The sequence below is a fragment of the Schistocerca piceifrons genome, chromosome 6, assembly GCF_021461385.2.
Source record: "Schistocerca piceifrons isolate TAMUIC-IGC-003096 chromosome 6, iqSchPice1.1, whole genome shotgun sequence".
Lineage (NCBI taxonomy): Eukaryota > Metazoa > Arthropoda > Insecta > Orthoptera > Acrididae > Schistocerca > Schistocerca piceifrons.
Genome location: NC_060143.1, coordinates 96581314 through 96609091, shown reverse-complemented (window position 1 = coordinate 96609091; position 27778 = coordinate 96581314). Strand labels below are relative to the sequence as shown.

At 40.4% G+C, this 27778-nt stretch overlaps 1 protein-coding gene across 1 annotated transcript in view; it reads right to left on the bottom strand.

The window, feature by feature from the left end:
* Window positions 1-12803: 12803 nt before the first annotated feature.
* The window catches only part of LOC124802671 (cytoplasmic dynein 2 intermediate chain 2-like), a 108408-nt gene continuing 93433 nt past the window's right edge, over window positions 12804-27778 (bottom strand). Inside the window, exons 9-10 of the mRNA XM_047263584.1 lie at window positions 15857-16047; window positions 12804-13430 (exon numbers count right to left, since the gene is read on the bottom strand). Of these exons, the coding sequence (XP_047119540.1) occupies window positions 13346-13430; window positions 15857-16047 (276 nt within the window). The 3' untranslated portion in view covers window positions 12804-13345. The remainder of the gene's footprint in view (window positions 13431-15856; window positions 16048-27778) is intronic.

Genomic DNA, 27778 nt, shown 5'->3' with positions numbered 1-27778 from the left:
ACAATACATCTTCCACTCCTGTAATCGTCCTGGTCACAATCTCATCCAACAGTTTCCTCTTCCTCTGTCCTTTCACCCCTCCCAATTCATTCCCTCACATTCCCTCAGTATGTGCTGCTTCCCAGTGGCCACTACAATCAAGCCATCCCTCCCTCCTGTATTCCTAACCAACTGTCTGCCTCCAAGCTGCTAGCAACCCACCCCCAATCCTCTCACTGCCTCCCACCCCCCCTTCCCCTCCCTCCATCCACCCTGTCTGACACTACACCCACCACAGCCAGTCCACCTGCCGCAAAATAGCATTGGTAGCGTCACTATACCTGGCACCATGTAGGGGCAGAAAGGTGTGTATGTGTGTGATTTACTCTACCTCGTCAAAGGATAACTTTGAAAGTTAGCAAGTTTTCCTTCTCTTTTTGTGTGCCTGTCGATAACTCAACACTTCTGCTTTTCAGTGAGTGGTCTCCTTTAATCCTAAAGTATAAACCCAAGGCTGTGGCTTATCAGCCCTATGTAGGATCAGACTATGCAAAGAAAATACAATATGAAGTTTGTGTCCTGCCCATCAGCCACATTCATAGGAGTACTGGCAATATGAAAGATGACCTTGGTTTACAAAAGCCAGGAATTGATAATATACCCTGCTACTGTGACATGCCTTAAAATTGGACAAACTACAAGAACCTGTTTGACATCAGTCATCAAGAATATCAATGTCACATTTGTCCGCGACAAGCAATAAAGTCAGGCATTGTTAAACACCGCTTGAAACATGATCATTTGTGAGGGTACACAATTTTTGCTAAATTAAATTCAAGATTTTTCCAATAAAAGTTAGAGCTTAATGTTTTCTGTATCCTTTAAGTTTATAAATAAACAAATAAACAAGTATGTCTGTAATTAATGTTGTTATAATGGTTACGATATTTAAGTACCACAGAAACTCGAGTACATCCTTTCAATGCATGTGGTATTCTGCGTTAGTTAAAACTATAATTTTTTACAATAATGTTGTACACCTATTTCATGGAAAATTACAATTATTGTTTACATCATTTATGCTGTCTGTACTTGTACATGTAAGTGACATTTCTTTTTGATACAGTAATTGCAGTGGAATTTGTCTTACAGTTTAACTGTAGTGCACATAAAATCATTAATTCTTGTTCTAACAGTTCTCAATCAAATAAGTTTTGAGAGATTTTTTTAAAATATTTATATTGTTTAGCTCCTTCAAGTTGAAGGCAGATTTCTAGGACATCTGTCCTCCATATGAAGGTACTGTTTTGTATGGGCTCACGGATGAGGTTCTGTTTCCTTGTGTCATTGGGGTGTTGAGTCTTATTATTTTGATATCACAAGCACATCTGAATTTTGTTCAACATGGAGTTTGTGTATGTATATGCGGGATAGTGTCAGAATCGTAAGAGCTCTAAGTGCTGGCCTTCATAATTATCTCCATTTCCATTCTTATTGCTCTTTTTTGTAGTTTGAATATTCTATTAATCTTTGTTTCGGAAGTTCTCCCCACAAAACTATGTCATAACTTAATGTCTACTGGTGCAGTGCACAGTATATCATTTTCATACTATCTACCGTATGTCTTTTAGGTAGCTGAGTTTTTCAGTACATATGTCTGAGGCTGTTTTTCCCACTTATATATTCAATGTGTTTACACCAGTTTACATTTTCATAGATTATTATTCCAAGGAATTTAGTGTATTTGGAGTTTTCTGCTACGCACTCATGTATGCAAATGTCAATGTCTTCACTCGTTATGAAGACGTTCTAGTTTGAAACTTAGACAGAGTGTTTTAGTGATGTTGTTATGCAAATTTAACTCAGTACATCTTTGAATACCATTACTGTTCTGTCACAAGAAGTCACGCAGCCACTAAGCACCATACACAGTTCAGCAGCTCATCGGCGGCGGTGCGCCACGTGCATCGTGACATGGGCAGCATCAAGCAAACCTTCGTTGAACAGCTAGCAGTACGAGGGGTCTGATTTTGGATGGTGGTAGAATACCTACTGGGAAGAGAGTTTAGTAGTGGAAGCGGCCGCTGGATTTAACTGCATCCCATGGTGGACAGCAACAAGGAAGAGGGTGTCAGCTACATGCTTGCAGTACAACGAGACTGGGCACAGTTTGCCTCAGGGCATCTGGCTGGCTGTTAGCAAAGCAGAACCTGCAAACAACAGAATTGCCTTTACGAGTGTGTTATTAGACAGGGCTGTTCTCTTGTGTTGGAGGTCTGCAGATGTTATGAAACAGTGTACACTGCTGTGTGTACCGAGTGAATTTTTTGTTATGTTCTATGCAATCAACCACTCCTTATTTAATTGTCATGATATAAAAGTTCTCTTAAAGATTTGAAGTACAATTTGCTCCTTGCAAATGGTTTTGTATGTATTTTATGTCAATTTCTCACTAAGAAGGTCTACTGACACTTCAGTGTTGTGGAATTTCATAGTGTTACATGAGCATTTCGGTGCTGAGTAAATTCTTCTTGCTGAGTAGCTACAAAGCTGATTTGTCTAACCGTACTGGAACAGTTTTGGTCTGGAAAAAGTAAATGTCTTTTAAATTTCTAAATTGTTACATTTTTATGAGAAAATAAATATTCAGAACATGTTTAAATTAAATAAAATTTTTTTTAGCAAGGGGCACATGGCTCAACCCAGTCCTACCGCTCCCTCTAGCAGCATACCTTGGTAGCAGTGTGTGGTTGCAATTATGGTGAGCTGTCAGTGGTAGACATATGCGTTTAGGCAGTATTTTAGTGTTATGATTGGGGTCTTTGCTGTGGCAAATACTATTTGTTTTCCGATCTGTTTTGGAATGACTGCAAGAGGGTGACTGGAGTGATGGATTTGCGCAAAGCCAAACTGCAGTACGAACTGGAAATTAGAAACAAGATAGTGGTGGAAATGCAACTGACACAGTGCAGTGTCTTCGTGAGGTAGTCGACCAACCTGTGGTACCACCACATGTGCTGTTGGCAGAGGTGAGTGAGGCCATCTTTGCCATTCAATCTGCTATAAGTGACCTAGCTTCAGTGATAGGAGTATTTGAAGTAAGTGAACCCTCATATTCTCAAATTGGCACAAGTTCAGTCTCATGTGTCGCATTATGTGAATAGGATCAAAGATTTACGTAGCATCGAGGGTGTATACACACATTTGATAACTCCATTTCTCCATTTGACAATACCATTTCTCCCCTGACCTGGGATTACGAGTGATTTTTCTGAACTGTACCCCTTTCCCTAAACCTCTCCAATCCTTTTCCTTCATCCCTCTTCCTTCCCCTTCAACTCTTCTGCCAGAAGAAGGAGCCATTGGCTCTGAAAGCTTGTAAAAGTTGTGTGTGTGTCCCCCTGCTGCCATTTGGTTAGATTAGATTAGATTAGATTAGTTTTCATTCCATAGATCCGTGCTGAGGAGATCCTCGGGACGTCTGTGAATTTACTCCACAAATAATACATATTACATGCTTTTGGACTCTGAAAACTTTTGTTTGACTTGAAGAGTTACCCCAAAATATTATGCCATATGACATTATGGAATGAAAGTAGGCAAAGTATGCAAGCTTTTTCATTTTTATGTAGCCTATGTCTGCTAACACTTGAATTGCAAATACAGATTTGTTAAGGCGTTTCTGCAGTTCTGTGGTGTGCTCTTCCCAACTGAATTTATTATCAAGTTGTAATCCCAGGAATTTAAGACTGTCAACCTCTTCTATCTGCTCTTCTTCGTATTTTATGCATATGTTGGGTGGAAACCTCTTACAGGTTCTGAATTGCATATAGTGAGTCTTTTCGAAGTTTAATGTAGATGTTTTATCTATCCATTTATATTATATTACCAATAATCAATTATTTTCATTTTCGTTGTTATATTAGTGCAAATGAATTGTTTGCAAGATAGAATTCAGATGTTTTTGGATAAAATTCCACAAGGTTGTGGAAATGAAAGGTATGGTGGTGGTGTGGTAGGTGAACACATGTCCGATTTATTTGATAAACTGCCAAACCCCCTCACTGGATGAGGGTGGAGTTTTGTTCATTAAAAGCAGTCAGGATATTGAAAGTACCTTCCAGTTTCTCTTAGATTTGCAAAACAACACTTGTAAATTTGGTTCATTAACTGGGAAGAGGCAAACGAGTAAGTTAGCTAGTTGCAGTGGAATGTTGTTACTAGGAGAGTTGAATGAGAGGTTGCACATTCAAAGGATTACATTGCCCTTTCGGGAGAAGGTGACTGACAGCTTGTCGGCTCACATGATTTTGGGGGCAGACTTTGTTGGTCACGTGCGACTGGAGATGAATTGGCCTTATAAGAAGTTTTCATTTCATTCTGAGCCAAGTTCGGTCTTTGAATTTTGTAAGCATAGGGTGCAGATGGCACCTTGCTGTTGAGAGAAATGATGACTGTATTGAAATGGGCTATGATTTGTCATTTAAATAGGCAGCATCAGGAGCAATTAGAAAACCTGTGCCAAGATTTTCATAATGCTCTTACTGATAAATTAGGTCTGGTAAAGTACAGTGAATACGGAACGCAACTGATTTATAGTACCCCCGTGAGACAGTCCTCATACTGCCTCTCTCCACAGCACATGAAACGACTGAAGGCAGCAGTGGAACAAATGTTGAGAGATGGCATAATTAGACCTTCCCAGTCATCCTATGCATTGTCTATTTTCTTAGTTCCAAAGCCACAGGGGGAGTTGACCAGTGGTGGAATACCGAGAGCTTAATATGAAAATAGTTTTGCAGTCTATTCATTTGACAGACCCGCACTCCTGTTTACGACCGTTGATCTTAATCAAGCATATTTCCAGTTGCCCTTTGCTGAAGAATCTGTCAGTTGCATCTTTTGTAGCCCGCCCGGCTGGCCGTGCGGTCTAACGCACGGCTTTCCGGGTGGGAAGGAGCGCCTGGTCACCGGCACGAATCCGCCCGGCGGGTCTGTGTCGAGGTCCGGTGAACCGGCCAGTCTGTGGATGGTTTTTAGGTGGTTTCCATCTGCCTTGGCGAATGCAGGCTGGTTCCCCTTATTCAGCCTCAGTTACACTATGTCGGCGATCGCTGCGCAAACAAGTTCTCCGCGTACGCGTACACCATCATTACTCTACTACGCTAACATAGGGGTTACACTCGCCTGGTGTGAGACGTTCCCTGGGGGATCCACCAGGGGCCGAACCGCACAATAATCCTGGGTTCGGTGTGGGGCGGCGGAGGGGTGAAGTGGACTGTGGTAGTCGTCATGGGGTTGTGGACCACTGTGGCTGCGGCGAGGACCTCTCCGTTGTTTTTAGGTCCCCGGTTAATACGCAATACAATACATCTTTTGTAACAGACTGGAATTTATATGGGTACAATCAAGCACCATTTGGGTTGTCCATGGGGCGGCAGCGCTATCGTGTAATTTAAATAATATTTTTCCTGATTTGAACTTCAATTGTGTCTGTCACTATTTTGATAATTTTGTCATTTTTAGTCAGAAGTTTCAAGAATGTGCAGTGCCAGTTGGGTTGACAGTTTGAGCGGCGCGGTCTATTGCCCAACAAATCTGCAGCAGTTATGAAGTGAATGCTGTGAAGTGTTTCCTCCAGTTTAGAAATGTAGTTGAACTTATGAGGACTTAAGTCAGGGGAGCGCAGTAGGTGGTACAGCACTTAGCAGCCCCATCACTCAAACAAATCAGGAACAGCTTGCACAATACGTGCTTGAAAATTGTCCTGCAAAATGATGGTCAGGTCATGCAGAAAGTGTCATCACTTTTGTCTCTAAGCTGGTCGTAGAGACAGAAGTGATGACACTTTCTGCAGGATCTGACCATCATTTTGCAGGACAATGCACAAGCACGTACTGTGCAAGCTGTTACTGATTTGTTTGACTGATGGGGCTGCTAAGTGCTATACCACCTACTGCACTCCCCTACTTAAGCCCTTGTGAGTTCAACTCGATTTCTAAACTGAAGGAAACACTTCACGGCATTCACTTCAGAACTGCTACAAATTTGTTGAGCAATAGACGGCGCCACTCAAACTGTCAACACAACTGGCACTGCTAAGAATATCCTACGACTTCCACATTGTTGGCAACAGGTCATACACAAGCCTGGTGACTACTTCAAAGGACAGTAAAACTTTGAAACACATATCTATTTTGTACAAGCTGTAAATAAGTAGTTGCCACTATTAAAGTTCCAACCCTCATATGTTGATGTCACTTAGTAGTAAAAGTGCAAAACTTTTGCTTAGAATGATATGGAAGAGTTCAACAATGTTTTTAATGAAAGAGTTTATGCACCCATTTGGTGGTCTGTAAATGTTTAGGATGTACAGTGAGGTATTACTTAAATTTATTTCTTGGCCTGTTGCATCTACATGTTGCAATGCCACTACCCGAATTTACTGTATTATTACTAGACCATGCGGCATTGGAGTTCCGGAAAGCGGGTCTCGCGTGTAGTAGGTTTGAATAGACATCCTATCGTGATCCAACTACTACACGGAATTTTTGGAGTAAATAATGATAATGGCGCGTAACCAACTTATTTTTACGTCTATATTTGATTATTAGTAACACTGATAATCTCTTTGAAGTGACTGAACAGGGAGCACTTAATTCTGTATGTTTGATATTGCCTAGCAGGAGGACATTATTCATTAAAACACTACCACAGCCTGAAATCGTTTCACAATACATAAACACACATGATAAACACTTGAACTTGTTTTAGGTTAAAGTAAACTAGACAAATTGTAATTACTGATTTTAATGTTATTGAGCTTGCATTGTGCTGAAGGCACAATGTGTACTGTGGTGGCAGCAATTTCCTTGAATGCTTAATTAAAGAACAATATAGATATGCTTGTCAATATAGTTACTGAAAACACTAATTGTGAATCACATTGCTCGGACAGAAATGAGTAATTTTTGACTATGGCAATGTACTGAAGAGCCACCACATCGAGCTGGATAGTAATTAAGGTGGCACAGTACCTGGCATCCTCCTTCAGTTGCATGAAGCGGCGTCTGCTCGCAATTTTGGCATTAATTCCGACTATTTTCTCTTGCAATATAGCTACACCGATACTCACGTACCATAATTTTTCACTTATGTTGCAGCACATAGAAATCACTGGATATGGGGTAATAATGAGCTATTTCCTTTATATAATTGATTACACTCGGGGAATGCAATTTAAACCACAAAATTATTATTGCCTCCAAACTTTACACACTGTAGAGAACTTGGTTTGACTATTACACCAACTGATTCACAGAATATAAATATACTGGTAATGACGTCGGTATAACCACCACTGTTCGTAATAATGCTCCTGTAAGATAACTTCTAGTTCGTTGCTACTGAAGTGAGCTCACCAATGGACCTCATCAGTTATTGAGATCACAATACTCAGTTGGATGCGGCTACTGGTCCCTTCACACCTCGCCATTGGCACAAGCAACTCGTCGGAATTAACACAGCATTGCACCATGCAGTGCCATGTACCCCAGAGCGGAAAACCGTACTATTTTTGCCGCTCACAGTCCATCTCTGTCGAAATACTGCATCTTACAAGCTTAGTGTCCATTTTGCTTGTAACCATATGATAAACAAAGTCTATATCTGTTTTCAGCTCACTTCTAAATGGTCTGTTAGCAACGTTACCGTCGCACACATCGGCAGTCACTTTTACGCCACTTAACACTTGTTCTGCCTCAGAGCTACGCCAACTTCCTTCTACCGCCAATATGACATGCCAACCTGTACACTGTTCTCATTCTCGGGGATTCCCCCCACACCTAAACATTATTTTACATTACGCCAAGTTCTCTATTTACAATTAAACATACCATAGCATTAAAATATTCAATTACAGTCATTTTCATATATTAAAGTAATATTACATTTATATTTTTACTACAAGTAACAATATTATTTTGTTTAATTCTTTTGTTATTTCGCTATCAGAGTGCAGCACAAGCCAGACACTGTTTCCCGCATAGCGTTCTTTAATTTAGCTGCCACCAGGCGGAAGCACTTCCGCTTTGCCTTCGATTCTGGCCCACAGATGGCATAAGCATCCACTTTCTCTACCGTTGCGCCTTGACTATGCCTGGCCTTCACTAAATGGCACGTTGTCCCATTACAATGTCTGCCATTTTTTCCTAGGCAGTTTAAACACAGAAATTTGTTTGGGTCTATGAAGACAGCCACAAGACCATGGAATTGCTCTTTGATATCAGTCTTTATTTTTTAAATATATTTGTCACTCACTGACCTTTCTTTCATGATTCTGCTGAGTATGAGCCTGGATCCCTAACATAAACTTCTTGCTGTGGAAATCATGTTTATCATTTTGTTTGTGAATTCTTCTTCACTGCTGCCTCAATAAGTTTGTTCCAAATATATCTAAAAACACAGATGATGTGACTTACCGAACGAAAGTGCTGGCAGGTCGATAGACACACAAACAAACACAAACATACACACGAAATTCAAGCTTTCGCAACAAACTGTTGCCTCATCAGGAAAGAGGGAAGGAGAGGGAAAGACGAAAGGATGTGGGTTTTAAGGGAGAGGGTAAGGAGTCATTCCAATCCCGGGAGCGGAAAGACTTACCTTAGGGGGAAAAAAGGACAGGTATACACGCGCGCGCGTGCGCGCGTGCGTGCGCGCGCGCGCGCGCGCACACACACACACACACACACACACACACACACACACACACACACACACACACACATCCATCCGCACATACACAGACACAAGCAGACATTTGTAAAGGCAAAGAGTTTGGGCAGAGATGTCAGTCGGGTGGAAGTAAAGAGGCAAAGATGTTGTTGAAAGACAGGTGAGGTATGAGCGGCGGCAAATTGAAATTAGCGGAGATTGAGGCCTGGCGGATAACGAGAAGAGAGGATATACTGAAGGGCAAGTTCCCATCTCCGGAGTTCTGACAGGTTGGTGTTAGTGAGAAGTATCCAGATAACCCGGACGGTGTAACACTGTGCCAAGATGTGCTGGCTGTGCACCAAGGCATGTTTAGCCACAGGGTGATCCTCATTACCAACAAACACTGTCTGCCTATGTCCATTCATGCAAATGGACAGTTTGTTGCTGGTCATTCCCACATAGAAAGCTTCACAGTGTAGGCAGATCAGTTGGTAAATCACATGGGTGCTTTCACACGTGGCTCTGCCTTTGATCGTGTACACTTTCCGGGTTACAGGACTGGAGTAGGTGGTGGTGGGAGGGTGCATGAGACAGGTTTTACATCGGGGGCGGTTACAAGGGTAGGAGCCAGAGGGTAGGGAAGGTGGTTTGGGGATTTCATAGGGATGAACTAAGAGGTTACGCAGGTTAGGTGGATGGCGGAAAGACACTCTTGGTGGAGTGGGGAGGATTTCATGAAGGATGGATCTCATTTCAGGGCAGTATTTGAGGAAGTCGTATCCCTGCTGGAGAGCCACATTCAGAGTCTGAATCAGTCCCGGAAAGTATCCTGTCACAAGTGGGGCACTTTTGGGGTTCTTCTGTGCGAGGTTCTGGGTTTGAGGGGATGAGGAAGTGGCTCTGGTTATTTGCTTCTGTACCAGGTCGGGAGGGTAGTTGTGAGATGCAAAAGCTGTTTTCAGGTTGTTGGTGTAATGGTTCAGGGATTCCGGACTGGAGCAGATTCGTTTGCCACAAAGACCTAGGCTGTAGGGAAGGGACCGTTTGATGTGGAATGGGTGGCAGCTGTCATAATGGAGGTACTGTTGCTTGTTGGTGGGTTTGATGTGGACGGACGAGTGAAGCTGGCCATTGGACAGGTGGAGGTCAATGTCAAGGAAAGTGGCATGGGATTTTGAGTAGGACCAGGTGAATCTGATAGAACCAAAGGAGTTGAGGTTGGAGAGGAAATTCTGGAGTTCTTCTTCACTGTGAGTCCAGATCATGAAGATGTCATCAATAAATCTATAAGAAACTTTGGGTTGGCAGGCCTGGGTAACCAAGAAGCCTTCCTCTAAGCGACCCATGAATAGGTTGGCGTACGAGGGGGCCATCCTGGTGCCCATGGCTGTTCCCTTTAATTGTTGGTATGTCTGGCCTTCGAAAGTGAAGAAGTTGTGGGTCAGGATGAAGCTGGCTAAGGTAATGAGGAAAGAGGTTTTTGGAAGGGTGGCAGGTGATCGGCCACCAACAAGCAACAGTATATCCATTATGACAGCTGCCACCCATTCCACATCAAACGATCCCTTCCCTACAGCCTAGGTCTTCGTGGCAAACGAATCTGCTCCAGTCCGGAATCCCTGAACCATTACACCAACAACCTGAAAACAGCTTTCGCATCCCGCAACTACCCTCCCGACCTGGTACAGAAGCAAATAACCAGAGCCACTTCCTCATCTCCTCAAACCCAGAACCTCGCACAGAAGAACCCCAAAAGTGCCCCACTTGTGACAGGATACTTTCCGGGACTCGATCAGACTCTGAATGTGGCTCTCCAGCAGGGATACGACTTCCTCAAATCCTGCCCTGAAATGAGATCCATCCTTCATGAAATCCTCCCCACTCCACCAAGAGTGTCTTTCCGCCATCCACCTAACCTGCGTAACCTCTTAGTTCATCCCTATGAAATCCCCAAACCACCTTCCCTACCCTCTGGCTCCTACCCTTGTAACTGCCCCCGATGTAAAACCTGTCCCATGCACCCTCCCACAACCACCTACTCCAGTCCTGTAACCCGGAAAGTGTACACGATCAAAGGCAGAGCCACGTGTGAAAGCACCCACGTGATTTACCAACTGACCTGCCTACACTGTGAAGCTTTCTATGTGGGAATGACTAGCAACAAACTGTCCATTTGCATGAATGGACATAGGCAGACAGTGTTTGTTGGTAATGAGGATCACCCTGTGGCTAGACATGCCTTGGTGCACGGCCAGCACATCTTGGCACAGTGTTACACCGTCCGGGTTATCTGGATACTTCTCACTAACACCAACCTGTCAGAACTCCGGAGATGGGAACTTGCCCTTCAGTATATCCTCTCTTCTCGTTATCCGCCAGGCCTCAATCTCCGCTAATTTCATTTTGCCGCCGCTCATACCTCACCTGTCTTTCAACAACATCTTTGCCTCTTTACTTCCACCCGACTGACATCTCTGCCCAAACTCTTTGCCTTTACAAATGTCTGCTTGTGTCTGTGTATGTGCGGATGGATGTGTGTGTGTGTGTGTGTGTGTGTGTGTGTGTGTGTGTGTGTGTGTGTGTGTGTGTGTGTGTGTGTGTGCGCACGCGCGCGCGCGCGAGTGTATACCTGTCCTTTTTTCCCCCTAAGTCTTTCCGCTCCCGGGATTGGAATGACTCCTTACCCTCTCCCTTAAAACCCACATCCTTTCGTCTTTCCCTCTCCTTCCCTCTTTCCTGATGAGGCAACAGTTTGTTGCGAAAGCTTGAATTTCGTGTGTATGTTTGTGTTTGTTTGTGTGTCTATCGACCTGCCAGCACTTTCGTTCGGTAAGTCACATCATCTGTGTTTTTAGATATATTTTTCCCACGTGGAATGTTTCCCTCTATTATATTCAATCGTTAAGTTTGTTCCAACACGTACAAAAACATTTTTATAATTCTGTTTTGGTTCAGGATCTGATTCTGTAGACATTTGTTTTGAATTTACCATATTTTTAAAAAGTTTGCTGAATTTTTGTGTTCTAACTTCAAGTCGCATGTCAATTTTGCAGTTGCAAACAGAACATTTTCAACAGAGAGCCGCCAATTATTAGAAATCATTTTCATCAAAGGAGGTGCCACATGGAGCTACCAACTGCTCAGACTACCTAGGAGGGCCTCAGAATAGTAACCTAGAAGGGTCACCAATGAAACATCAAGAGAAGAATACCAATATCATTTATGTAAAATGTAAACTTTCACAGCCAGAATTGTCACAATTAATAAAATATCCTGGGCTATTATGCCATGGTCAAAGGGATTTCACTTTAAAAACCCAACATTTCATCCCCATCTGCAGAAGATATTTACAAGGGGGATCGTAGCTTTGCTGAGTATCATTTATGTTAAACCTCTTGTAAAAAGTCTTTAGTTTTATGTTAGTGACAAATTAGTATCCACTCACAACAGATCTCTTTACCTGAATCTATAATAAAAGTTAATCTTCATCTAAGATTGTTGAAAATTATTCTGAAGAAAATATTAATACAAGAAAATTACCGATTAATTTCAATTTGATGAAGAAACCCACACCAAAAATTTCACAGTTTTTCCACCCAGAATCTCCTCATGTTTCATGAACTATAAAGAGATGATAATCCTAGCCACGTACCCAGACATTAGGACAATGTTGTGAGAGAGTCAATCGAGGTTTAACTGATAGAGCACTTAATCAATCAGACATGTGCTCTCAGCTGAGTAAAGCTTGGGATTCTGCACTTGATCTATTAAAAACACGATGAATGCAGAACTCATCAGCACAGGAACATCAGGCACACTGTAAGGTTGAACAGAGTAGCACCAGAACATCCCAGGACAACCAAAATGGAAACGGACCACAAACAGTGCCTGTGGGAGCAGACCACAGGCAGAGTAGGAAGACAAAGGGTATAAATTATGGACAAACTCCATCCAATGATCACACTAATGTAGCACCTAATGAGGGTGACAGGTCACGTAAACACAACATCTGGCTGTACACCTGACAACTCAAGAAAGTCCCATCACATGCAACTGAAACAGACAATTAAAAAATGAGGATGTAGGCAGAAAGGATGCAATAGGGATACTGCTCTGCAAGGTACATGTTTATTTAGTGATTTACGGTACATGAAGCTGTTTGAGTCTATTAACATGGGTAACAATTTGCATCTTCAAAAGATGCTACACAACACTTGACCACTGGATTCAGAAGTAGTTTCTATATAAAGCTAATTTTTATTTATATGTTCTTTGTCATATTTCCTCATTTGAAGAGTTTACTGAAGAATCAATAACATTAACTGCTGCTCTTTTGTGTACAGTCTTCGCTGACTTATCTCATGTGGAACTTCATCTTACGCCTTTTTAAGTTCTCTATCATCTTCATTCTCACTTTCCATGCAAACATTACAAACATTACTCTCTCTCTCTCTCTCTCTCTCTCTCTCTCTCTCTCTCTCTCACACACACACACACACACACACACACACACACACACACACATTCTCTCTCTCATTCCAAGGAGATTTGTGTTTATAATATCTGCATAATATTCAGCAAATAATAATGTTTATTTAAAATACACTGTTCTTATAATATTAAATTAGATTTCCCATTTCTCATTCCTCTACTGATTCCCAAGTTCCATTTTCAAAGGAACTCTCCATACTGCTGCGGATCCTCTAACATTTCCAATGGCAACCATGTAAGTACTGGAAAATTCAAACATATATGTTTTACACTCATTTTATAACACTAAATGATTGTATACTTAATATTCATAACATCAAACTGCTAGAAATATAAAGAAAAATGATTCATGTGTTTAACATTATCTGTTTGTTGGGTGTATGATAATAACTGCTATATTTTATTAGTAGTAACTGGTGATAGTATTCAGTTACGTAAAATGTACTTCACATACTACATCAATGTGTTTCAAGAGACAATGCCCTCCCAGGTTGTCAACCTGGTATAGTTGCATGTATGATGAGATTCACAAAGACAGAAGTGGATAATTTTAATGTAAGACAGGACCCATAATCTAATATGTTTTATTGCTTGTGAGAGAATTCTCTCTTGAAACATTTTCTATAATGTGTCATACATTTAAAGTGAAACAACGGAAATTCCTGGATTGAATAACTACAATACGGAAAGGATAGACTGTTACTCATCACACAGAGGAGGCACTGAGTCTTAGACAGGCACCATGAAAACGACTGTTGAAATATTAGGCTTTTAGGCAAGTCCTTCTTTCGAAATGGAAAACACGCAAACTTAACTTACTCACACATGGCCTCTGTCTCCAGGCACTGGAATGTGTGGGTGTGTTTTCTATTTTAGAAGAAGGATTTTGTTCAAAAGCTTAATATTTTATCAGTATTTTGCATTGTGTCAGTCTGCAGCTCAACGCCTTCTCTATGTGGAGAGTAGGAATATATCCTTTCCATGCATTTAAAGTTGTTGAATGCTATGAATTGTTATTGATTACTGTTTAGCCAGTTCTAGTTTTAAATACTGTACTGCAGATGGCTTGCAACTTGCATTACAATAAAATACATGTGACATGTCCAGCTTCAACTGTAAGCCTTGTCTTTGTACTCCAAGTCTGTTCATTTCATACGTTCCCCATAAATTTTTTTTTGTGTGATTCTTTGGTGTACATTGTAACTCTGATCATTCATTTGGATGCACATAATTAAATTCTAGTTGTCTTTATTAGATAAAAGAAACTTCAGTCACTGGTAGCATTCATGCAAAATCTTATCCCTGGCATGTAATTCATGAAATAAACCTTAAGTGCTTCATGTTACAAATTTTTACATGTATTACTAATCTGACAGTGCACAAAACCGCTTTTCATTCCAAAAGTACCTTTGATGGTACTGAACTTCCAAGTCTTGTCTCCTACTACTAATATCACTCATTTTCTGTTTCACTCTAGAGGGGGGTTCTTGACCTCTGCATCCAGTGCTTTGTATCTATGTTCTTAGTCCTGAACACATCTTATTACTTGTTCCAAGATTCCTTCCATCCCATGCCTGTAGGTTATAAATACACAGTTTCAGAATAAATTTTTATAAAAGATGTCTCATTTCTCATTAACAAGCCAACAATACTGCTAAATATAGCTGCAGCAGTATGTTTCTCATTTTATCAGATCCCTACCCTTCATTTGAAGCAACAGTGTCATCAGTTCTCCATTTATATTTACTTTTTCTGTAAAGACAAAGGATAGACTGCACTCACCAAATAGTGGAACTGTTGAGTCAGACAGCCACAACAAAATGACTGCTAAACAAGTTGTTTCTTTTTGTTGTGCCTTTCCACTATATGATGAGTAGCAATCAATCCTTTTCACAATACTGTCATTATTCCATCCTGGATTTTCCACTGTTTAATTTTCCTGTAAGAATGTTACCAAGCCCCATGTTTGTATTTTTAAGACACAGCACTAATAAATTCTTGTAATTTTTATTCAGATTTCCTTAGTGGAATATTTTTTGTTTCTCTGATGTCATCCTTCCTTCAAACACTGCGCATGACAGGAGCAACATCTTCTTGGACCGACTGAGGACTGAAGATATAAGATAACAACTAGATATAAAAACCGCAATGACAGAAGAGATTTTTTAAAAAAAGAAGAAGAGGAATGGTATGACCACATCAACAGGATGCCACCTTTAGCACTTGCTATGGCAAGCATTACATTTCAACCAAACTGGAAAATGGGATATAGGATGGCCAACAAAAAGGTGACTACTGACTACAATTTTGTGTAATTCCTTTGGTTTTGGAATGGGACAACACTAATTCCTTGAAGTGGAAGAAGAAGAAAAAGAAGAAGAAGCATCCGAGGAAATGATTTTCTGACACTGACAATAAGGAAATGGAAGTCACTACTCACTTCAAATACAAACACATTAAACACATTTTTTTACTTATGCGATATCACACATGTGGCATGAAACTGAAAGGAAAATTGGGTGGGATACATACAGCCAGTTCTACATAATAAATACATATTTTCTATCAATAACATTATTAACTTTATGCCTCTCTCAGTTTTTAACTTTCTGATTTCCTCTCTTGAAAGAGAAATAATCAGTTCTACATAACATACTGAATACTTTACCTTTGGGGATGAGAGCTGACACAAGAGATGGGATACAACCCATTTAGCTTTGGAGCAGCTATTTTATCACAGTTGAGCACGTTGATGATTTCAAGTGAGGTTCCCCAAACTGCAATCAAATTGTCTTCAGTAGGCCACCAAGTCAACGACACTCCAATGCCTCTAGTATGTACACACTGCATTGGAGCATTCTGAAAGAAGATTCACATACATAATGTAGAAGAAGTGTCATAAATGACAATTCTAGATTAAACAGATTTATTTAGTCTGTTCCATGAAACAGTGAAATACTTCTATGACAGAGTAGTCACAAAAATACACTTTGAGATTTGTGTATTGTTTCATGTCTATAAGATAGCTGAAAGATGAATGGTATCCAAATACCTATCTTCTGGAATATCTTTAACCCCATCCCTCCTCCACTTCAAAAGATTGAAATTTAGGAAAGCAAAAATTATGCAGCACATATGGAAAGACTTTCTCCCAGAGTTATGATTTTTTCCTCCTCTTCTCCCAACACCTTCTCCATGTTATCACTAGTAGTAATTATAATAAATGGAACAAAGGAAAGATGAGGGTTTTAAGATACTGGAAATTAAAACAAAATGTACAGACAATTATATTTTGCCCTTGGCTGTTATACAATCACTGCCATTTATATTATATGATCAGCTGATTTTGGCAATTTGCCAGATTCTTATGCTTCACCTATCACTGTAATTTCATACGGGCACACTGTATGGGTATTTACAAATGTGTTACTGTCATTTTAATATGTAGCCACTATCACAGAAGGCACATTTGTGAACAACGTTCCACACTCATTGAGTGGGAGCACCATTCCATTCTTATCAATGATTTAAAATGACATATGACATTAACGAGTATGGAATGTTCACTTGATAAAGTAAATGACAGAGTGTATAACAGCCAAAGTGGAATGTGGAACTTTCTCTATAAATTTGTGGCTGTGGAACTCGACATGAAAAAGGTATTAAAGTGTAAAGTATGGATTATACTGCCTGATGTAGGGCAGCACAAAGAGATAATGGATTAGGATATAAAAAATATTACAAGATAAATGTAACATAGGATAAAAATGATAATTGATATTATTTTGTTGTTTGGAATAGCATGCATGGCACCACCATCATCAGTCCAAAAATAAAAATGTACATAATTTCACAGTTAATTAAAATGAATAAAAAAGTGATCAATATATGTAAAAGAAGAGAAAGGCAATGACTAACTTATAGAAAATAGTGAACACTAGTTTCAAGTTCTTACTTTTTTTCTAGTAGGAGAACATAAATTCACACACAATCACACAGGCACCCTGAATGGACGTGCTTGTGGTAGCAATGAGACTGATAATTGAATATTGATTACTGAAAGTAGTTGCCTAGGTAGATAGAGGTAGGGAGTGAATAGTGAAGGATGCACAGGGCAATGAAGTGGTACTAGGGTAATGTGAGGCAGTTCTTTCACCATATGTGCAGCCGCTGAGTCAACAAGATGTAAGGAGTACAGAGGATAGTGCACATAAGGGATTAAGAGAGGGAGAGGGGGAGGAGAGGAAAGGAAGGTGGTGATGACAGGTGAGACAGGGAAGGGGGGGGGAGGGAGTAAGGGAGAGGGATAGAAAACAGGAGGAGGGGTAGGGGGAGAGACAGAGGGAAATGGGAGGGAGGGAGAAGGGGGGGAGGGAGAGGGGGGGGAGGGAGGGAGGGGGGGAGGGGGGAGGGGGGGAGGGAGGGAGGGAGGGAGGGAGGGAGAAGGCAGAAAGATGTGCATTTCTTCCCAAAGGACATCATTATTTACAGTCCACTTCTAATTATTTGAAGATTTTATCATGACACTCGTGAATGCTCCATCCTCATCATAACTTTCAATGACATCTTGGAAGGTAGGAGATGAGGTACTGGCAGAAGTAAAGCTGTGAGTACCGGGTGTGAGTCGTGCTTCGGTAGCTCAGATGGTAGAGCACTTGCCCGCGAAAGGCAAAGGTCCCGAGTTCGAGTCTTGGTCGGGCACACAGTTTTAATCTGCCAGGAAGTTTCATATCAGCGCACACTCCGCTGCAGAGTGAAAATCTAATTCTGGAAACATCCCCCAGGCTGTGGCTAAGCCATGTCTCCGCAATATCCTTTCTTTCAGGAGTGCTAGTTCTGCAGGTTCGCTTCTGTAAAGTTTGGAAGGTAGGAGACGAGGTACTGGCAGAAGTAAAGCTGTGAGTACCGGTCGTGAGTCGTGCTTCGGTAGCTCAGATGGTAGAGCACTTGCCCGCGAAAGGCAAAGGTCCCGAGTTCGAGTGTCGATCGGGCACACAGTTTTAATCTGCCAGGAAGTTTCATATCAGCGCACACTCTGCTGCAGAGTGAAAATCTCATTCTACATTTATATGCATTGTCAACAAACAAATTTGCTCATTTGAAGCTGCAGATTTTGGTAGGGCTCATTCATTCTGTTCAGATGTGTTTCTCTCTTCTGTTTTCTTGTTTCTGTACAATTCCCAATCATCATTAGGTCTGAGTATATGGAATGTGTTCTCAGGTATGTGAGTGGCTTGAAGACTTCTTATGTAACAGAGCCCAGTATGTTGCCCTGGACGGTGGAGACAAAGGGACTGTCAAGAGTGCCTCAGGAAAGTGTTATAGAATGCTCTTGTTCTCTATAAACCTAAACCATCTGACAAATGGAGTAAGCAGCGATCTGCGATCGTTTGCTATTGACACTGCAGTGTATAGGAAAGTGTCGTCTTTGAGTGATTTTCTGAGGATGTGACAACGAAATCAATCCATTTTCGATAAAGTAATACCACTGGATAGATAAAAAATCTCTTCACCAAGCAGTGACAGAGAGACACATAAAAGAAGACTATAATTAGGCAAGCTTTTGGAGTCAGTGGCACCTTCTTCACACGGAAGGGTTGAAGCAGAGGGAAGAGAGGTTAAGTAAAAGAACTGGAGAGGTCTAGAAAAAGGGGTAGATTTTGGAAAAGTTACGAAGGAGTATGAAGATAAGACAAGAGAAATCAGGGCTCATATGGAAGTGTATAGATAGTCATTTTTTCCCCACTCCTATTGCAAGTAGAATAGGAAAGGGAATGACTGGCACAATTCAAGATACCCTCAGCGATGCACTATATGGTAGCTTGCAGAGTATATATGTGGGTGCACATCATCTGAACTGTCATCAAGAATAAGTTCAGCACAGTCAAGTGCTTTACAACTGTAACTCTTCAGGCTTTCCCGACGAGATCTTGACATATGGAAAAATTGGGTCTACTGCCGGAGACAACACATTACAAGTAGCGCCAGGCGGGCGCGGACGGCAAAGAGAGCACCCAGCGCCCTCTGGGCATAAATACTGGACAAGATCCTCCAACACGGCAGTCTCAGGTAGCACCTGAAGAAGGCAACGAATTACGTGGCCGAAATATTGTGCCAGAGCGACACAAACATCCGGCAGTAGACCCGATTTTTCCACATGCTTTACAACTCTTTCTGTTCTTAGATGGTTTGCCTTCTTTGGACATTTTGTTGGTACCAGGCTGTGGCTGACCCACAGCAGGGCATTGTTGACTTTCATTTGCAGTTTGTCCAACGACATTTAGTTGCATTTCAACCAAATCCTCATGGGAGACACTTCTTCCTGCAGATACACTAACGTTTTTCTTCCTTATAAGCCTTGGATTTATGCTTCATGCCTCTCTTGTACACTCCAGAGCTTCTAAGAGAGGTAATAGGTAAGGGCTTAACTTGGCTGCTGGCTAGCATTTCAAGCAAAGGTTCAACATCACACGGACGAATTCTGCATTACTGGAAGTCAGTTTCTAGACTTTTCTTAAAGTGAGGATGCAGATTCTCAATGACGTATGTCAATGAGGAAGGAAAATACTGTTTTGTTTTACATGTCTTTGATTTAGTTTGTAGTTTATAGTCCACCTTTGAATATTACAATGCAATGCAGCTTTACATCAAGTGAAGATATAATTTATTATTGCTTCCAGAAACTAGTTATTTACTATCATTTCTAAGAGTTGAGCATAAATTTACCGAATTCAATAACCACAGTAACTATGTTGCATGTAGCTATTGCTGCCCACTGGTAATGCCTTGAATAAGCCTGGTTGTTGTTGCTTGAGCCACACAGTTGGGTTGAGAATAACTATGAGTCAGCAACGTTTGGTTAAAGTTGCTAATCTGTTTAATACATGACAACTCGCACCACATTATTTCATTTGAGAGCTTCAGAGTGGAATGATAGAAGTTGTATAGTGGCATGAAGAATATTAATTAATTGTGAATGTTTCATAGGATTTGCTGTGTTGTGTTTTTGACAATAAATAGAACCGTTCGTGACCTCCTAACAGTAACTGTTCTTCAAGTACCTGTCATTATTCACTTTCTCAAAGCATCAATCATTAGATTATATCGGTCTCTTAATAAATGGAGTTGAAAGAGGCAGCAGAATTAACATAATTACAGCACTGCCACCGCTGTCTATTATACATGGGCAATGGTGAAAAGGATGTCGCATCCCGCAATGATCTTCAGATACAGAGTCTGATTGCCACGCCAAAGTGTGGTGAGTGAATTTAGACATTTTTAGTGGTGCCTTGATTTCCTAACAATGTTGAACAGGAAAAGTATTATAGACAGTGAACAATTAATTTCATTATAAATTGCTGTAATTAATGAAGAGAACAGCATTACCCAGAACAATGTTGATATGGATTTTGTCAATGAAATGGAGTTAATTAGCAGAATTCAAAATGTAGATGCAGTAAGAAAATGCAAATTTACATTTAAATGTAGATGTTGAAACATGTGAAGCAGGAATACATAATAATAGTGTTGAGGCTGCAGGAAGGACGGATGCACTACTGCAGTTTGTACAATACATTATTTTCCATGTACGATTACAATCAGCATGAGTAGTCAATGTGTAACTTTCGTCAGAAACAATGGGAACATAATAGTTATCTTGACAATCCTGTTAGCAATGATGATTTGATCATAATTTTGATAAAGCTTCTACCATGTAAAGTAAGAAAACAGTTAGCATCACAAACATTTGATGATTATGATGAGTTATTAAGAGTTATAGATCATTTGGAAGATATTGACAACAAAGGAACATCAGTGGGATTGGAGCAAAATTTGATTCATTGTAATAAACATATACAGCATCATGATGCACTGCAGCACGATAATTTTGGACGTCCAACATGGAATCAATAAAATAATAATCAACAGTAGTACATGATGAAATGCGAAGAGATAGATGTTCATGAAACTGTGTATCAATGATGATCAGTTTAGAAATGGTGAGAGGAGGGAAAATGAGTTTGGCTGATGGAATCAATGGGTAGTATTTGATGGAAGATTTTAGGATCATTCGCTACTCCAAGATATGGATGACAGAAACTGATAACATGTGCAATCATTGTTAAACTAAAATTAGTTTCAGATGAGGCTCGCTCTGGAACGTATGGACAGCTTAATGGGACAGATGGGACAATACAAATGATAAAATACAAAAATGAAGATATTAGGACTGACATACTGAGAGAAGATGTGCAAGTTGTTAATGAGGTGTTGAATTCATTGATTGAACTTGGTGTAAACGGCCAGAAAATTACAGCACTTTTAGGTTTAATTGCAACAAGGGGGCACAGAGTTCATGCTGTCATTAAATGTAAATTAGGTGTAAGACTTTAGATAGATAGTTTGACATGTTGCATTGATTCTTGATTCTTTGGTTGTGGATTGGATGTTTGGTAATGACTGGCTGGCAGAAATAAGATGTAATATTGACTATGGAAGAGGCTGTTTAAGTACCTGTGACAGGAATGAAGAATTGGAGGTTAATTTCATCAGGTTCGTCAGAGAAAAGGTAGAAGTGTCTGCTGTGTTAGGAATTAGAATTACTGAGAAGACAGTGATGATCGAATTGAAGTACCAGTATATAAAAAAGATGATGAGTCTGTAGCGGTTCCACCTGCTTTATTTACGTTGTCCTCGGTGTCAATGTACTGCGTTGCTACACTGGCACAAATGCACAGTTGCGTTTCACTATCATTGACTTTATGTTCACAACCCTCCCATAATACACAGTTATATATGGCCAGCGCACTATTATTTAACTTTCGATAAGCCTCATTAATAGTTTGCAGGCGAACCTCCACATACTGCTGCAATAGTTTACTATTGAACATCTACAAGCAGTAAAAACATAACCACATAATTCACAGTTCTTGAAGAATAAACAGGCACATATGGAGCAGACACTGTCATTGTTTTTACACACGGTCTAATTGTTTAAAACTTATTCCACAGTTAAGTTGAAGCATTGTTGTTGTTCTAACCAGCAGAGGTTACTCGTCTGAAACTCTGCTGTGGATTGACTGTCTTGTGACCAAAAAACGGGCTCTTATATATCTTTGCAATAATAGGTACTGAAACTACACACCGTTCGAAGTTTAATTTACAGAAATTACAATTAAAACTTATCTCATTAAATTAACTGAATACATCGAGAACTGGTTCTTTTTAAAAGTTTCTTCTACTACGAGGGTTAAGCCAAATTATATATTTAAATCATGAAATTAACAAATATAAGTATGCAAACAATACTTTGGACAAACTGTTAATTACTCTGGAAATAATTAAGGACTTGCTTTGCTAACATGTTGTCAAATAGAGCTAAACAGATTCTTTAAGATTACTAGTATTTCATCTTCCAAATGCTTACAATTAGTACAGAATTTATATTTGAATATAACAGAGGGAAACATTCCACGTGGGAAAAATACATCTAAAAACAAAGATGATGTAACTTACCAAACGAAAGCGTTGGCATGTTGATAGACACACCTATCAACATGCCAACACTTTCGTTTGGTAAGTTACATCATCTTTGTTTTTAGATATAGAATTTACAGGGTTATTACAAATGATTGAAGCGATTTCACAGCTCTACAATAACTTTATTATTTGAGATATTTTCACAATGCTTTGCACACACATACAAAAACTAAAAAAGTTTTTTTAGGCATTCACAAATATTCGATATGTGCCCCTTTAGTGATTCGGCAGACATCAAGCCGATAATCAAGTTCCTCCTACACTCGGCGCAGCATGTACCCATCAACGAGTTTGAAAGCATCGTTGATGCGAGCTCGCAGTTCTGGCACGTTCCTTGGTAGAGGAGGTTTAAACACTGAATCTTTCACACAACCCCACAGAAAGAAATCGCATGGGGTTAAGTCGGGAGAGCGTGGAGGCCATGACATGAATTGTTGATCATAATCTCCACCACGACCGATCCATCGGTTTTCCAATCTCCTGTTTAAGAAATGCCGAACATCATGATGGAAGTGCGGTGGAGCACCATCCTGTTGAAAGATGAAGTCGGCGCTGTCGGTCTCCAGTTGTGGCATGAGCCAATTTTCCAGCATGTCCAGATACACGTGTCCTGTAACGTTTTTTTCCCAGAAGAAAAAGGGGCCATAAACTTTAAACTGTGAGATTGCACAAAACACGTTAACTTTTGGTGAATTGCGAATTTGCTGCACGAATGCGTGAGGATTCTCTACCGCCCAGATTCGCACATTGTGTCTGTTCACTTCACCATTAAGAAAAAATGTTGCTTCATCACTGAAAACAAGTTTCGCACTGAACGCATCCTCTTCCATGAGCTGTAGCAACTGCGCCAAAAATTCAAAGCGTTTGACTTTGTCATCGGGTGTCAGGGCTTGTAGCAATTGTAAAACCGTCGGCTGTGGTATGTTTAGCTCCCTGCTTACTTTATTCGTGACTTCCGCGGGGCTACGCGTGAAACTTGCCCGTATGCGTTCAACCGTTTCTTCGCTCACTGCAGGCCGACTTGTTGATTTCCCGTTACAGAGGCATCCAGAAGCTTTAAACTGCGCATACCATCGCTGAATGGAGTTAGCATTGGTGGATCTTTGTTGAACTTTGTCCTGAAGTGTCGTTGCACTGTTATGACTGACTGATGTGAGTGCATTTCAAGCACGACACACGCTTTCTCGGCTCCTGTCGCCATTTTGTCTCACTGCGCTCTCGAGCACTCTGGCAGCAGAAACCTGATGTGCAGCTTCAGCCGAACAAAACTTTATGAGTTTTTCTACGTATCTGTAGTGTGTCGTGACCACATGTCAATGAATGGAGCTACAGTGAGTTTATGAAATCGCTTCAATCATTTGTAATAGGCCTGTATATTTGTTTATGCGTCAACAATAGAATTTAAGTTACAAAACAATTACTAATTTCACCCTATAACAAAAGATACCAACTAGGAATAGTCAAAATAAAATAGAAAATCAATTACATACATAAAATGAAGCATGAAATTAGATCTGGTGTTATATTCTTTAAAACTGAGGGCCAACCTTTCTCTTTTATGAAAATGCAGATTATATTCATGTATGCTAATGTTAAATTGTTAAAAGCAACAAAATGAATTTTAAGGAAGCAGATGGCAAAACGAGGGGAATTGAAAGTATCCCAGCTTGCTTCATCACAAGTCCACGGAAAAAATGAGAGGAGATTCAGCATGTCACATGAAAAATTCAAGAGAAAACAGATGATTTGAGTAACTGGCTCTTTTCCTGCAGAGAAGAATCACGAGAAGTTTTACTTATGCATGCTGAAGACTCTTCAAGTAAACCAAGACTAGTGAAGGAATGTTAATGTCAGATTAAAGTATGTCTGAATGAACCTCTTAAAATCAAATCATATTCAATGCCATTAGCTAGAAGAGAAGCTCCAGAGAAGGAGATTAAATGCATGATAAATCGTGACATAATTGAGAGGTCATATAGCGAATATAGGAATCCAGTATTTCCACTAATTAAGAAGGATGGGTTGGTCAGACTTGCTCTGGATTCTTGAACTATTAATTGCATTATTGTACCCCAGCAGGATAGCCTGAGAATATTGAAGAGATTTTTCAGAAGTTTGATAGTACTTGTTACCTTAGTATCCTGGACATGACAAGTAACTCTTGGCAGCTGGAACTGGAGGGGAGAAGCCAAAATTCACTGCGCTCTTCTACAATAGACTGTGTTATCACTTCAAAAAGATGTCATGCAGTTTAAACATTTTGCCAGCAGCATTTGTTAGAGCTTTGAAAGAGATTCTTGGAAAACAACTTTTAGGATGTGATGATGTTTTGATTGCATGTCAATCGTGGGAAGAGCACAAACACACACTAAGTAAAGTTCTGTATACATTTAAATCAGCTGGAGCCATACTCATTTTGCAAAAGTTGGAGTTCATGCAGAAGAAGATACAATTTTTGCGACAAGTTATCTCGTTAGCAGGGATTGAAACAGATTTACAGCAATTAGAAGCAGTTCAAAATTTTTAATTGCCAGCTTGTAAGAAGCAACTTCAATCTTTTCTTGGTTTTTGTGGATATTACTACTGATATATGAAAGATCATTGTCTATTATCACCTACATTGGTGTTGTTAATAAAGAAGAATTGAGTTTGGACATGGGGGACCTAGCTAGAAGAAGCATTTGATGTACTGAAACAACTTTCAGAAGTTCCACTATTACACCTACCAGACCTTAATGAACCATTTTATCTAGGGCTGGATGCTACCGAATTTGGATTTGGTGTTCATCTGTATCAAATAGTTAATGAAGAAGGTGAAACAGTATCATACAGCTGCATTCGCAAATCATGTTTTGATAATGTGGGAAAGTAGAAATGCAGTGACTGAGCAAGAAGCACTCATGATAATTTGGGGCTTTGAAAGGCTTCGCTATTTTCTGTTTGATTGACACACCATTGTAAGGACAGACAACAGGGCATTATTTTTCCTTCTTCACAGTAAATTATTGCATAATCATCTTGTCAGATGGGCCTTCGCTCTTTAGGAGTACAGTTTTGAGACATAATACATACCAGGTGAAAGAAATGTGGTACCTGAGGCTTTGTCATGTCTTCCAGAAAATTTGAAACATGTTTGCATTGAGACATCATGTGTAAAACGATATCAAAATTAATTTCATGAGAGGAGTGGAAAATCCAAAATTGGTTGGTGTTTATATAACATAAAAACAGAGCAAGAGGCAGATGAGATGTTAAAAATGGTAAAGGCAATGTATTCTGATGAAACAGAGATTAAAATTTGACACTATTACTTAACTCATAACAATATCTCATACCAAAGAACAGATTTGAATTCAGACTCATGGACCTTTGTATATCACAGCAAATGATTGATGTTCTGATGAAATATATATACTACAGTTTTGCACATTTTGATCTGAAGGAATGTTTACAGCAACTTAAAAAACAAGTGATATTCAACAATAAGTCTCAGTTAGTGCAACTGATTATTAAAGAATGTGACTTACGCCAGTGTACCAAAGTGTCTACAATGCAGCATAAAGAATTCAAGCACAATATTCTGCCAAAAAAAGTAGGTGAGATCACTTGTTTACATCTTTTTGGACCTCTTTGCAAGTCTTGTGGGAATTTCATGCAAATCTTGGTGGTTGTGGAATAATTTTCAAAATTTAACAATACACGGAAAGGTTAGATTGCTACTCACTGTAAAGATGACATGCTGTGCTGCAGACAGGCACAATGAAAAGACATTAGCTTTCAGACAACGCCTTTTTCAGAAAAGGAAACACACACATTCATTCACACAAATACGCACACCTCAGGCACACATGACTGCAATCTTCGGCAGCTCTATTAAGTGTGCGTGAGGTGTGTTTGTTTGTGTAAATGAATGTGTGTGGGTTTCCTTTCCTGAATAAGGCTTTGGCTAAAAGCTAATGTTTAAGTGTCTTTCTGTTGCGCCTGATTGCAACTCACTGTGTCATCTCTATAGTGAGTAGTAAGCTATCATTTCCTTATACTGATTTATTCCAACATGGTGTTTCCACTGTTTTATTTTCAACATTTGTTTGCTTCCTTCTACTGTGAAAAGCTAATAGTAACATTAAAGAATGGAAATCCAGGATGGAATCTAACAACATTATGAAAAGGATAGTTGCTACTCTCACCATATAGTGGAGATGACGAATTGCAGATAGACACAACAAAAAGATTGTCACAAAATGAGCTTTCGGCCAACAAGGCCTTTGTCAAAAATAGACAAAACACACACACACACACACACACACACACACACACACACACACCCACATGCAAATGCAGCTCACAACACACAACCATAGTCTCTGGAAGCTGGAGCCAGACTAAGAAAAGCGGTGTATGATAGGAGAGGCAACAGGGTGGGAGAAAGGAAGAGACTAGGATGGGGAGGGGTAGGAATAACAGGGTAAGGGTGCAGGGATGAGGTGGAGAGAGGGTGCAGTTGCGAGGCTAGACGGTGTGCAGGGGAGAGAGGGTGGGGACGGGGGTTAGCGGAAAAGGAGAAAAGTAAAAGGACTGTGTGTGTTTGTGGAATAGAGGGCTGTGTAGTGCTGGAATGGGGACAGGGAAGGGGCAATGACTAATGAATGTTGGGCCAGGGGGATTACGGGAATGTAGGATATATTGCAAGGAGAGTTCCCATCTGCACTGTTCAGAAAAGCTGGTGTTGGTGGGAGGGATACAGATGGCACAGGCTGTAAAGTAGTCAATGAAATGAAGAACGTCGTGTTGGGTGGTGTACTCATCAACAGAGTGCTCCATTTGTTCTCAGCTACAGTTTATCAGTGGCCATCCATGCGGACAGACAACTTGTTGGTTGTCATGCCCACGCAGAATGCAGCACAGTGGTTGCAGCTTAGCTCGTAGATCACACGACTGCTTTCACAGGTAGCCCTGCCTTTGATGGGATATGTGGCTTGTGACCAGACTGGAATAGGTGGTGGTGGGAGGATGTATGGGACAGGTCTTGTGCCTAGGTCTATTACAGGGA